This window comes from Trichechus manatus, unplaced genomic scaffold, assembly GCF_000243295.1.
Source record: "Trichechus manatus latirostris isolate Lorelei unplaced genomic scaffold, TriManLat1.0 scaffold00138, whole genome shotgun sequence".
Lineage (NCBI taxonomy): Eukaryota > Metazoa > Chordata > Mammalia > Sirenia > Trichechidae > Trichechus > Trichechus manatus.
In genome coordinates this window covers 477,151-492,100 of record NW_004444074.1, presented here as the reverse complement: position 1 = coordinate 492,100, position 14,950 = coordinate 477,151, and the positions used below count along the sequence as shown (strand labels likewise).

Sequence of the window (14,950 nt, the reverse complement as noted above, 5' to 3'; positions counted from 1 at the left end):
GGAAGTCATCGAGAAAAAAAATTTAGAAGGAAAAAACAAAAAGAATCATCACAAGAAAGCAGCCAAATACAAATGAAAATAGAAAAATCAGAATAAAACGACAAAGAAGATATGAAACACTCAATAAACAAATAGCAAAATGAGTGAGGTACACACTTCATTTTCAGTAATAACCTTAAATGTGAACAGTCTAGATGCCACATGCAAAAGGCAGAGAGTGGCATTATGGATTAAAAAACACATGATCTATCCTTTTGCAGTCTACAGGAAACACACCTTAGATGTAAGGCCACAAACGGACTGAAAATAAAAAGATGGAGAGAAATATTCTGTGTACCAGTAAACAAAAAAGAGCAGGGGTGGCCAGACTGTTATAAGATAAAATAAACTCTAAATCAAAAGTTATTACAAGAGATGAAGGAGGACATTATGTAATAATAAAAGGATCAGTACAGCAAGAAGACATAGCAATTGTAAACATATATGCATCTAACACAAGTTCACCAAAATACATGAAACAAATACTGACTGATATGGAAGGAGAAATAAACCCCAATAAGAGTAGAGGACTTCAACACACCACTTTCATTTATAGACAGAACACCTAAAAAGAAGATCACCAAGGACATTGAGAAGTTAAATAAAACCGTAAGCCAATTGGACCTAACAGATATATATAGAACACTCCACCCGGCAGCAGAACAATACACATTCTTCTCCAGCACACATGGATCGTTTCCAGAATAGACCATATGCTAGGACACAAAATAAGTCTCAACCAATTTAAAAAGATCGAAATCATCAAAGCATATTCTCAAACCATAACAGTCTGAAGCTAGAAATCAACAACAGGAAGAATAAGGGAAAAAATAATACATGGAAACTAAATAATACACTACTAAAAATAAACTACCGAGTCACAGAAGAAATCATAAATGAAATTTAAAAATTCCTAGACTCAAACAAAAATGAAAACACATCCTATCAAAACCTTTGGGATACAGCAAAAGCAGTACTGGGGGAAATTCATAGCAATAAATGCCTACATTAAAAATAAGAAAGACCCAAAATCATTAACTTAAACTGACAACTTGAATAGAAAAGGAAGAGCAAAAGAACCCAAAAGCTACCAGAAAAAAGGAAACAGTAAAGATCAGGGCAGAAATAAACGAAATAGAAAAACAACAGAAAGAATCAATAAAGCCAGAAGTTGATTCTTTGAAAGAATCAATAAAATAGACAAACTACTGGCTAGATTGACAAAAGGAAAAAAAAAAAAAACCTTAAGAGGCAAATAACCAAATTAAGAAATGAAATTGGTGACATTACAACCAGTCCAACAGAGATAAAGAAGATCATAACTGATTACCATGAAAAATTGTACTCCAACAAATTTGAAAACCTAGATGAAATGGACAAATGCCTAGAAACACACTACCTACCCAAACTAACAGAAACAAAATAAGAAAATTTAAACAGACCATTACAAAAGAAGAGATTGAAGATGTCATCAAAAAACTGCCAGCAAAACAACAAAAAGCCCAGGACCAGATGGCTATACTGGGGAGTTCTACCAAACACTCAGAGAAGAGTTGACGCCAATCCTACTGAATCTCTTCAAAAAAGTAGACGAGGAAGGAACACTACCAAACTCTATGAAGCCAGTGTAACCCTGATACCTAAACCAGGCAAAGACATCACAGAGAAAGAAAATTACAGACCAATATCCCTTATGAACATAGATGTAAAAACTTTCAACAAAATTCTAGCCGATAGACTTCAACAGCATGTCAAAAAAAAAAATCATACACAATGGTCAAGTAGGATTCATACCAGGATTGCAAGTGTGGTTCAGTATTAGAAAATCAATCAATGCAATCCATCCCATAAATAAAACAAAGGGAAAGAACCATATAATCATATCAGTTGGTGCAGAAAAGGCATTCAATAAATTTCAACACCCTTTCCTGATAAAAACTCTCAGCAAAATAGGAATAGAAGGGAGACTTCTCAGCATAACTAAGAGTATATATGCAAAACCAGCAGTCAACATTATACTTATCAGAGAAATGCTGAGAGCCTTCCCTTTGAGAATGGGAATGAGACAAGGATGCCCATTATTGCCCCTCTCATTTATCATTGTATTGGAAGTCTTAGCCAGTGCAATAAAACAAGAGAAATAAAAGGTATCCAGATCAGAGAGGAAGGAGTAAAACTATGTTTTATTTACAGATGACATGGTTCTATACATAGAAGACCCTAATAATTACACAAGAAGGTTGCTGGAACTAATTGAAGAATTTAGCGATGTTGCGGGGTACAAGATCAACACACAAGAATCAGTTGGGTTCCTCTGCACTAACAAAGACTACAAAAAAGAAATCAAGAAAACGGTGCCATTTACAGTAACCCCCAAATTGATGAAATACCTAGAAATTATGCTAATCAGGGACATAAAAGACTTACACAATTGAATTTATAAAACGTTACTACAAGAGACTAAAAGAGACCTACAAAAATGGAAAGACATCCCATGCTAGTGAATTGGAAGACTTAATACAGTGAAAGTGTCGATTCTGCCTAAAGCGATCTGCAGATACAATGCAATCCCAATACAAATCCCAACAACATTCTTTACTGAAATGGAAAAACTAATGACCAACTTCACACTCACACTCCCCGGTATCTAAAACATACTATACAGCCACTCTAATCAAAACAGCCTGATATTGGTTTAACGGTAGACACATAGACCAGTGGAATAGAATTGAGAACTCAGAATTAAACTCAGCCATCTGTGAACAACTAATTTTCGACAAGGTGTCAAAAAGTCCGTTCAGTGGGGAAGAAAAAGTCTCTTTAATAAATGGTGCTGGGAAAACTGAATACCCACTTGCAGCAAAATGAAACAGAACCCATATCTCACACCATACTGAAAAACTAACTCAAAATGGATCAAAGACCTAAACATTAAATGTAAAATTATAAAATTCCTGGGAGAAAACTATGGGACCTATCATTTTGTAAAAAAAAAAAAAAAAAAAAAAGATAGTAAACATTGCAACAAATGCACAAATAGGAGAAGCAAAATAGATATATGGGACCTCATAAAAATTAAAAACTTATGCTCATCAAAGACTTTATAAAAATACAGCCTACAGACTGGGAAAAAAATCTTCAGAAACGACTTATCCAATAAGAGTCTATCCTAAATGTCTTAGGTTGGGTTCTCTAGAGAAGCAAAACCAGTGAAGTGTGTATATATATATGGAGAGATTTATCTCAAGAAAATGACTCATGTGGTTATAGAGGCTGGCAAGTCCCAAGTCTCTGTGGGTCAGGTGTCAAGTTGGAGGCTTCTGCTGCAGGGGTTGCCAAACCCAAGATCGGCAGGCTACTGGCTCACAGGCTGCAGAGGCCAGCAAATCCCAAGATCGGCAGGCAGCTGGCTCAAGTACCAAGAACCGGATGCAGGATCCAGAGCAAGCAATTGAGCTTTGCCAGAACATCCATATATGTACTGGATGCAGGTCATACACTAGAGGAAATACCCCTTCCAACTGATTGGCTGATCACATCAGATCACACCATGGAGGATGACTACTATTGCCCTGAGACACTCTTTAAACCTAGAATGAAGCCTATCCGCTGAGATCACTTTTTAGCGAAATAGCAGAATAGCACCCAAAATAAAGGATATTACCTGTAAAATGCCCTACTTAAAACCATCAGTATAGAGACCAAAAGGTCAACAATTACTCAAAATCAAACATGAGAAGATAAGGGGGCAGGGCAACTAGAAAGGGAACAAACAGACACGATTAAAGAGAATGTTGACATATTGTGATAAATGTTAACTAATGTCACTGAACAATTTATGTGGAAATTAGTCAGATGGGAACCTAACTTGCTTTATAAACTTTCACCAAAATCTCAATAAAATATTGCTTACAAAAAAAAAAAGAAAAATTGGAATTCATAATGATTTTTCAGATTTATTTTGTCATTGCCAAGGAGAGCTATATAATTGTTTGTCTACAGATCAGACACCCACCAATTGTTAGAATTTTCATTTTTCCTGGGGTTTGGTGAAGGATAGTTGACATTTAACCCTTCCTTTCTGTTTCCTGTTGTTGACAGCTTTTAAACGCTAGTCTGATTTTCAAAGATACTACACAGAAAGTAAGGAGAAAAGTAATTTTTCACAGTCAAAGACTTTGGATAGAATGCTTCCGTCTGATAACAAACAAGCTTAAGGTTTTCTATAAAGGGACTTGTTCTGTTACTTTAATAGGGAAGAAAATCAGTTTCTTCTTAGTGACGTATCTATATACTTCGCTTGATTTGAACTGAACAGACTAGATTTTAACACCAGGTCATCCCATTTCTATTTAAGTAATAATTACCTCTTCAGACCTCCTCTAAGACTTTAAAAGGTTATCGGGTGGACTTCAGTTTGAGCAAGGAGCCCTGGTGGCACAGGGGTTGAAGCACTCAGCTGCTAACCGAAAGATCGGCAGTTGAATCCACCAGCCGCTCTGTGGGAGGAAGTTGTGGCATTCTGCTTCCGTAAGATTTACCACCTTGGAAACCCTATGGGGCAGTTCTCCTGTGTCCTACAAGGTCACTATGAGTTGGAATCTACTTGATGGCAGTGGGTCAGCTTTAGCACTTATACAAATTGACTAGGATTTGTGGGGAGGGGTACTAATTCTATGGAATGGATTGGGTAAAAATCTACTGCCTATTCTGCAGTTTCTCCAGCTGCCATAGAGATGATACTTTATCAGTGTTAATGAGTAGAAATAACTTAACTTACATTCATCTTGCTTTCACTTGAGTCAAACACTGAGGGATATATATGTACTTTGGTGTAAGCATTAATCTTGCTCTTCTTTCTTGTTGAAGAAAAGTTCTTGAAGGAGTTCTTTTTTCTCATTAGGCCAGTGATATGGAATGATTACAGTTTTCTTGGCACAGTGTTTTAAAAACAAAAACTTAAAAGAATGGAGGTAGAAAAGAATGTCTACGTTTCACTTGTTCCATTCCTGGCTAGAAGCACTTGGAAGAACTTTGTTAACCAAGCTCAGTATTGAGGAGTACTTCTAGGTATAGCTAAACCAAGAGTTTCTCCTTCTGTCTACACATTTCTTGACCCTTCACAGAATAAAGTTTTAGGACTATGATATAGTGCCCCAGCTGGTGAAAAACTTGGAAAGAGCATAGTTGATGTTGTAGTACAGAAAATAAAAAAAAAAAAAAAACTTGACAAATACATAACTGTGGTCATACATGCATTTTTTGCCCATGGGGTCAGCCAGTATCTGGCTATATTAAGGTGAAATAATTTCAGCTGTTGGTTCTCCATTTGTGTAGTAAGCAAATATATTCTCCCTTGCAGTCTCCATCAATATACCTTATAGAAATAAATCTCATCTCATTAAGTTTTTCTAAAACCTGAATTCACAGAATACCTAACCTGATGAATAACCAAAAGCTAAAGACAAAGCTCTTCTGTCTTTGAGCTCAGGTTATTTTATTTCAGAAATGTTTATGTAGTTCATGTCTATTGTCATGACTTCAAGAAGAGGACTGCCCCCACCCCTACATCATTACTTTTTTTTGACCTCTGAAATATTAGTGCCCGTAGCCTTCAAGTTTTTACACATGCTATTAAAGAGTAAGCTGTTACTAAGTATGTTCCCACCTAATTTATTCCATTAAGGGAAAAGACAATTGTAATAATAATATTTATCAGTTACTATTAGAGACTTCAAGTCAGCTTCTAGTTTGGTACATAGACCCCACTTTTGCCAGGTCTATCATAGACTATATAGTTGGAGTTGAGATTGTTTTTAAAAGTAATTGGAGCTTAATGTCTCAGATAAGAAGCAATGAATATGCTTGTTTTCTACCTCAATTGGAGATCTGGTAAAATATTGTCTGGCCAATAAAATGCTTTTATATCTACTACACTAAATTCATGAGAAATTTAGTTTTCTGTCATGAGCATACATAGTAATCAGAGTTAATTTTAATTCTTTACTCAAGTCTCTAAGTTCACTATTGAAATAATGAATATTGCTTGAAGTCCTGTGATAAATGGATTTTTTATGTTCTAATATTAGTATTTGTTGTAAAAATGCATAGAATCCAGTGGTTTTGCCCAATGGCCAAGTGTAAAAGTACCTGGAGCCTTATACTCTGACCTTTTGTTTTTTCTCTGTCTTTTTCTTAATAGCCTTTACTTTTATGTAAGCATAAAGTATATCAAATGCCGTATGTTAAAAAATACATACATCTCTTTTTCTTCCCAGTCTAAGGAGCTCCAAATCAAAAAACAGTTTCAGGATACCTGCAAAATCCAAACCAGACAGTACAAAGCATTAAGAAACCACCTACTGGAGACTACACCAAAGAGTGAGCACAAAGCTGTTCTGAAACGGCTCAAGGAGGAGCAGACCCGGAAGTTAGCCATCTTGGCTGAACAGTATGATCACAGCATTAACGAAATGCTCTCCACACAAGCTGTAAGTTTGCTTTATTTAGGCTAAACAAATTTAGTATTCCTTTTTCCTTCTACTACTCAAATAAAATCCTAACAATTAAAATACTAGCTGGAAATGGTAGCTGTCCCACAGCTTGGGAAATAGTGATGGTAGTCCATATTCTTCCTGCTCTCAGCATTGCTTGGAAATGGTGTGATACATATGGAATTCTCCTTGAAACATTTAGACATGAGGTTCTAAACAGGCTCCCTGCCAGTGCCTCTGAGGTTTTTAAAACAGATCCCAACAGCTTATCAAGATTAGAGCAGCAGCATTGTTAAGTAGTGGGCAAAAAGTAAGCACTATATTGGGAGTCCAGGTGATCACATTTGAGTGTAGTACAAAATATATTTTATATAAGGGGTTTTCAGGGGCCAGGCAGTAAATATTTTAGGTTTTGAAGGCAGGCCAGGAGACAAAATTGAGGATTGATTATTATGTGGATATTTATATAACTATTGATAATGTAATCATTTTGAAATGTAAAAACCATTCTTGACTAACGGGTCATTAAAAAAAAAAAAAAAACCTATTGACTGGCCAGATTGGGCCTATAGGCTATAGTTTGCTAGTCTCTGTTCTGTAGTATTTCCCCTGGGGAAGGAGACATTCAGAGTTTTATATCACCTAATCAGATGCTAGATTTTTCTTAAAAGAAATATGGTTAATCAGGCACCCTCCAAATAACTTAGGATAGATAGCTTTATCTTCATAATGCCATCATTGGTTACTGTGCCTTCCTTTTCAGAAATGTTCACTAAATTACTAAGCGGTTGTGTAACCTACAAGAGAATACCCTGTCTTCTATCACAACTCCTCCTTTCCATAGGTTATGTATAGCTCACAGTAGGATATAGCTATTCTTTCTCTCTCTCTCTCAGCTGCGTTTGGATGAAGCACAGGAAGCAGAGTGCCAGGTTCTGAAGATGCAGTTGCAGCAGGAACTGGAGCTGTTGAACGCATATCAAAGCAAAATCAAGATGCAGGCTGAGGCACAACATGATCGAGAGCTTCGGGAACTTGAACAGAGGGTCTCCCTCCGTAGGGCACTCCTAGAACAAAAGGTATAAGTAATAGAAAGAAGATAATTATTCTAGTATTTCCTTTCATCAAAAGCATTTGTAAATATACTTTCATATGGAGACATTACATCAGATTGCTTTCACAATACCATATTTCCTGAATGCTAGTTGTGGTAGTGGTTTTTTCTGTTTTTTTCTTTACAATTATTGCTTCAATAATGAACCTTATAATTAGTGGGTTCTAAAAATCAAGGGAATATAATTAAGTGGTAATTGCTAGAGAGAATATGAGGTTATATGAAGATGGTCAGTTGAATTGTGAGAGAGTAGCTCTGGCTCTATGTTCCTCACTTCTTTTGTGTGCCCAGCTCTACCTAAGGAGGTTGGAGAAAGACTTGGATAGTGAAGAAAAAGAACTGCAGTAATTGCCTGGGAGAGGCAGGGACAAAGGATCAGGAATATATATTTCACTCATACATCCTGGCCTGGTGCTATACAGATTGGTGGAAGATTACTGGGGGACAGAAGGTACAACCAGTTCCTGCACAGGCGAAAAGTCAGGCTGAAAAATGTTGCTTCTAGTTGCATCTTTATTTTATTTTTCTTACTCTCTGTCAGATATATTCAAGAATAGAACTAGCATCCCCAAATTTATTTTTCATCCTATGGGGTTACCAATGATACATAGGGGTGTGTGTGTGTGTGGGTGTGTGTGCGTGTGTGCGCGCGCATGTGCAAGTCTGTATGTGTTTTGAGAAAACCCGGAAGATTTTTAGAAGTAAAGAAAGGAGAGGTATTTGTGCTGAGAAGTGCTGACGTATTGCTTGTATCTGAGATTCAGAGCTATGTTCCAGAATTCCTGAGCTGTAAGTTCCCAAAAGCTGATGTAGTCTTAGGTCTGTTGGGCATTGTTAGTTAATACTTGTTTGATGGCCTTGCCTATTAAAAGTTTTCACTGCTTCTGAACCATAGGCCCATAAATTTTCCTCTATTTTCTACAGTTCTTGGGATAAAAAGTGAATGCCCTATTAAATTAAAAAATATATCCTTTTCAAAAATCACCTAAATAAGATGTTACTATTTCTCTGGCACAGCTGTCTTTATTACTGGCTTCTCTGAGAAATATTTGCCTCTAAAATTATCTCAGTTATGTTTCTCATTCAAGATGGGAAGATAGAAACAAACATAAATTTTGAAAAATCTAGTTTGTTCCATGTACAAATTTCATGAATCTGTGTGACTCCAACTTTCTATCGTACTTGAAATTCAGTCTAAGCTTTTCTGTCAATGCTTAAAAGTTATCATTAGAAGGAAAACTCCCTATACTGTTTCAGGCAGTGGTTAAGTACTTGGCTGCTAACTAAAGGTTGGTGGTTCAAACCCACCAGCCGCTCCATGGGAGAAAGATGTGGCAGTCTGCTTCTGTAAAGATTACAGACTTGGAAACTCTCTGGAGCAGTTCTGCTCTGTCCTGTAGAGTAACTATGAGTTGGAATAAACTGGACAGCAACGAGTTTGGAAACCGTATGGGGCAGTTCTCTGTCCTATAGGGTCACTATGAGTCGGAACTGACTCAACAGCACCTAACAACAACAACAATTAATATTTTATACCATGCCAATTAACATCTAGTAATTATAATAATAATATTACATATGTAATTATAATAATACTAGTGGTAAGTAGCATCTATACCATGGACTGCCGGAAGAATGAAGAAATCTGTGTTAGAAGAAGTACAACCAGAATGCTCCTAAAAAGCAAGGATGGCGAGACTTCATCTCATGTACTTTGGACGTTATCAAGAGGGACCAGTACCTGGAGAAGGACATCATGCTTGGTAAAGTAAAGGGTCAGTGAAAAAGAGGAAGACCCTCAACAAGATGAACTGACACAGTGTCTGCAACAATGGGCTCAAACATAGCAAGGATTGTGAGGATGGTGCAGGACTAGGCAGTGTTTCATTCTGTTGTATGTAGGGTCACTATGAGTCAGAACCGACTTGATGGTACCTGACAACAACAACAAAAATTAGCATCTTAGGTACCATCTTAGTTATGATCCAAGCCCTACATACTATACAAAGCCTGATAAAATACAGGCATAAAACCAATACCTATTGGTGAAGGTGCAGTGTTACTCTCATAAATTGCAAATGCTTTTGGAAATCAGTTTAGAAGTATATACTGAACCAAGGAAATCCAAGGGAAAGAAATGCAAAATATAGGAAAAACAATATGTATAAATATGTTAATTATAGCGTATTTTATAATAGTCTAAAACAACCTAACCATCTAAAATAGGGGTATAATTAAGTAAATTATGGCCAAGCCACTTAATAAAATCTTATTCAGCCATTTAAATGAAGTCTACAAAGACAGTATTAATATGGAAAAATGTTTATGGTGTGTTGAATATACAAGATTTATATCTATAACACTTAAAAATTACACTTAAAATGAATTGAAGTAATGCCGGTAGTAGCTCTAGTAATAGGTAGATTGGTTCCTTTTTCCATTCTTTTTTGTAATGTGATTTACATTGCTTTTATAACAGAAAAATGCGTAAGATTATTTAGTATTAAAGATAATAAAAGAACAACAAAAACCCGTTGCCATCGAGTCAATTTCTAACTCACAGAGTCCTTATAGGACAAAGTGGAACTGCTCCGTAGGGTTTCCAAGGCTGTGATCTTTACGGAAGCTGACTACCACATCTTTCTCCCATGGGGCGGCTGGTGGGTTCGAACTGCTGACCTTTCAGTTAGCAGCCAAGCGCTTTAACCACTACACCACCAGGGCTCCTTAAAAGAACAACAGGGTGATAAATCTAAACTGCCTTGAAATGTTACTAGATTTCTAGGGCTACTGTTTACTTTTCAAGGGAAGTGCATGACTACAAGGCAATCTGGGGTTGGTTGGCAACCACCAAGGCCATGTCCCCTCTCTGCAAAAACTTTGAGTGATCATAACACCTCTGTTTTCTGTACTTTGTGCTTGCTGGTTGTACAGATAAGAAACAGTCATCTGAAAAATAAATAGAGGTAGAACCAGAGTGAATGGTAGTTGTTTCCAGATGAATAATCATTCTATGTAAATACTGCTTTAGCCTCCAAATGAACCAAGAATTATTCCTTTAGGTTGAGATAGGAAAAAAGTAAGCCTCATGTGTACATGAGGTCTTGTTTCAACTGTTCTCATCCCTCATTTACATTACATTTTCAGCTAGATGACAACATAACTATAAATCTTGAATTCCATGTGAATGTTACACATGCATGAAAAGTGGTAGTATTTTCAAAGTATAAATGGGCTTTGTTTCCTCTTCTCATTTAATTTTCTCTCAGTTTTTTACTAGTATCAGCATCCTGGTTGCTTTTTTTTTCAAGTAAGAATTAACAGTCAGAACATCTTACAAGACCTTTTTCTGTGGATCTGAAAATATTCACACACACAGAAAAATCACATTTGGTTTCACAGAAGATAGATTGGAAGAGCCTCTCAAAAGTCTTAATTGTGGTGACTCTTATCTACCCAGTGAAACCATCTTTCTAATTTGCAGTAATAAATAACATGTTTTAAAAGAAATGAGGATGGATGTCACCTATCACAGATCTTAGTTTTGATTTGTGTTTAATTGAAAAGTGTGCTCAGTTTGTATGACAAAACTAATCTGCAAGCAAAATTGAAGCAGTGCTTATTATATAAAATGTTGACAAGCATTAAAGTGTTTCATTTTTTTAAACATGAGTTCCCCACAGATAATATGCAGGGCATTGACATCAGTTAATGCTCAGAGCATTCCCATCATTTATTAGATCCCTTGAATTAAAATGAATCTTTTCAGTGAATGAATTTTTGAAATTTTTACATGTGAAGTATTTAAAAGAAAAAATTTAAAGTTCTTTGAATCCTTAGAGATATGTAAATATAAGTCTTTATTAATTGGTTATTTTATATATGGTAAAGAAAAAAAAAACAAACCTGTTGCCATCAAGTCAATTCTGACTCAGGGCAACCCTATAGGACAGAGTAAAACTGCCCCGGGGGTTTCTAAGGCTATAATCTTTCCGAAGGTAGACTGCCAAATCTTTCTCCTACAGAGCCTGTGGTGGGTTCAAACCACTGATCTTTTGGTTAACAGCTAAGCACTTAACCACTGTCCCACCAGGGCTCCTTATATATAGTATAACCAAACCAAGCCCCGTGCCGTTGGGACAATTCCAACTCATAGCAACTCTATAGGACAGAGTAGAACCGCCCGTAGGGTCTCCAAGGAACGACTGGTGGATTCGGACTACCAGCCTTTTTGGTTAGTAGGTGAATGCTTAACCACTGCATCACCAAGGCTTTGCATATATAGTATAGTAGTGATTAATTCTTGCCTTTCATGTGGGAGACCCCTGCATTCAATTCTCAGCCAGTTATACCTCAAGCTCAGCCACTGCTCATCTGTCAGTGGAGGCTTGCCTGTTGCTATGATGCTGAACAGGTTTCAGTGGAGCTTTCCAGACTAAGAAAAACTAGGAAGAAAGGCCTGGCAATCTACTTCCAAAAATCAGCCAGTGAAAACCGTGTGGGTCACAACAGTCTGATCCCCAACCGATCACGGGAATGGCTGAGGACTGGGCAGTGTTTCCTTCCATTGTGCTTGGGGTCACCATGAATCGGGGGTCAACTTGACAGCAGCTAACAAGAGCAACACATTAAAAGAGTGGGGAAAATTATTTTTAAAGTACACAGTCATTAGATTTTTTTTTAATTAGAAAATATAGAGAAACATAAATAGAAATTAAAATTTGTCTTTAATCCCACTGCTCAGAAATCACCAGAGTTAACCATTTTATGTCTTTCCCTCAGAAAAAGCATTCCTGTCTAATCTAAAAGTCCTCCTTCAGCCTTCACATAAAATGCCCTCTCTAAATCCCTTTTATAATATTTTAGTACTTAGAGCAATAATTTTCAAACTCCTATGGGAGTCTATTCTGACCTATTTATAGTTCCCCAAACACTTATTTTAATCATTTCTCTATGCCTTTGCATATGTTCTCTCTGCTGAAAATGTCTTTCCTTACCCTGTTTTTCTGCTAAACTTCTATTTGTCCTTCAGAATCTGGCCTTTATGCCAACCCTGTGAAAGACTTCATTGCCACTCCATCCCTTTGTATTTCTGCTATACCTCATAAATCTGTTACTACATCTTAACATGCTCTCTTGCGTTTTTAAAATTGCATGTGCCTCATACTAAAATATGTGCTTTTTAAAGGGCACTTTAAAAAATGTGATAAATAAAAACTGAACGTATTTGTTGGACTAAGTTTCTGCAGAGAGCAGTGACCATTTAGGTTCTCGAGTATCTTGAAACTTAAATCATTTGATGTTCCTTTACAAATTCTCTTCATTCTTGTTTTTCTAACTTTTTATCATGGAAATTTTCAAACATGCACAAAAGTAGGAAGAATAGTAAAATGAAATCCGCAAGTACTCATCACCCAGCTTCAACAGCTATCAATATTTTACCAAATCTTTCTCGTGTACTCTCCACTCTCCCATACACCTTATTTATTTCTGGAGTATTTTAAAGCAATCATTTCACCCCTACATACAGATAAGAACATTTTGTCTTCAACATAACCACAAATTCCATTGTGATACCTGAAAAAATTTATCATAATTTACTTAATATTACCTTATACTCGAGGAACGCTGGTAGCACAACGGTTAAACACTCAGCTGCTAACTAAAAGGTTGGCGGTTCGAACCCACCCAGTGGCTCCACAGGAGAAAGACCTGGCAATCTGCTTCGTAAAGATTACAGCGAAGAAAACCATATGAAGCAGTTCAGCTCTGTCACATGGGGTTGCTGTGAGTCAGAATCTTCTCGAAGGCACCTAACAGCAACCTAATACTCAGTCCATGTGTTAATTTCCCCTGCTAATCTCAAAAATGTCTTCTTTACACTTGGTTTATTTGGATTGGGGTCCAAACAAGCCCCAAACATTGCATTTGGTTAATTATCTTTTAAGCCTTTTAATCCCCCCCCCCCGCCCCTGCATTTGTTTATTGTGGAAGAAATTGTATCATTTGCCCTGTAGAATTTCCCACAATCTTAATTTAGCTGATTGCATCCTCATGGTGTCATTTAACATATTCCTCTTTCCTCCTCTTCACGTTCCTATGAACTGGAGTTATATCTGGTTATATTTAGGTTCAGTTTTTTAATTTCTTTTTTAAAAAAAATCTTGCAAGACCATTACTAGGGGTTACTGTGTACTTCCTTTTGCATCATATCAAGAGATGTATAATGTCTAGTCACACTTGTAAGTAATATTATTATTGATCAGTGGGTTCAGGTATTATCAATCTGATCACCCATAAAAAAAGTTCTCCATCCACTTCTTACCTAATGGATTTAGCGGCCATTGATGATCATTGCCTTGATTTATTATTTCAGTAGAGGTTATTGCCTTTGCTGTTAAAAACTGGAGTTTACAAACTTCAGAAATATAACTTATGTATGATTCCTACAGTACCTCTCTTTGATTTTTAAATATACATTAGTAAAATAGCCAGAGTGATTTTTTTTTAATAACTCACTTCAAAGCTGAGTTAATATTGCCTCCTTAGTTTACAGATTTTTAAAATATAAATCAGTTTTCTTTTTGCTTCCCTCTCCCACCCCTCACCAGATTGAAGAAGAGATGTTGGCTTTGCAGAATGAACGTACAGAACGAATACGAAGCCTGCTGGAGCGTCAAGCCAGAGAGATTGAAGCTTTTGACTCTGAAAGCATGAGACTAGGTTTTAGTAACATGGTCCTTTCTAATCTCTCCCCTGAGGCATTCAGCCACAGCTATCCGGGAGCTTCTGGTTGGTCTCACAATCCTACTGGGGGTCCAGGATCTCACTGGGGTCATCCCATGGGTGGCCCACAACAAGCTTGGGGCCATCCAATGCAAGGTGGACCCCAGCCATGGGGTCACCCCTCGGGGCCAATGCAAGGGGTACCTCGCGGTAGCAGTATGGGAGTCCGCAATAGCCCCCAGGCTCTAAGGCGGACAGCTTCTGGGGGACGGACGGAGCAGGGCATGAGCAGAAGCACGAGTGTCACTTCACAAATATCCAATGGGTCACACATGTCTTATACATAATCATTGAGAGTGGCAATTCTGCTGGAGCTGTCTGCCAAAAGAAACTGCCTACAGACATCGTCACAGCAGCCTCCTCACTTGGGTACTACAGTGTGGAAGCTGAGTGCATATGGTATATTTTATTCATTTTTGTAAAGCGTTCTTGTTTTGTGTTTACTAATTGGGTTGTCATAGTATTTGGCTGCTGGGTTGTTTTGTTTTTTAACTTTTGGGGAATTTTTGAAAAGGGG

At 37.1% G+C, this 14,950-nt stretch overlaps 1 protein-coding gene across 4 annotated transcripts in view; it reads left to right on the top strand.

The window, feature by feature from the left end:
- Positions 1–14,944, top strand: part of TAOK1 (TAO kinase 1) — a 155,430-nt gene extending 140,486 nt beyond the window's left edge. For all 4 annotated transcript variants that reach the window (XM_004385347.2, XM_023739620.1, XM_023739619.1 and 1 more), the window contains 3 exons: positions 6,318–6,530; positions 7,430–7,612; positions 14,259–14,944. In XM_004385347.2, the coding sequence (XP_004385404.1) occupies positions 6,318–6,530; positions 7,430–7,612; positions 14,259–14,720 (858 nt within the window). In that variant the 3' untranslated portion in view covers positions 14,721–14,944. The remainder of the gene's footprint in view (positions 1–6,317; positions 6,531–7,429; positions 7,613–14,258) is intronic.
- Positions 14,945–14,950: the final 6 nt, after the last annotated feature.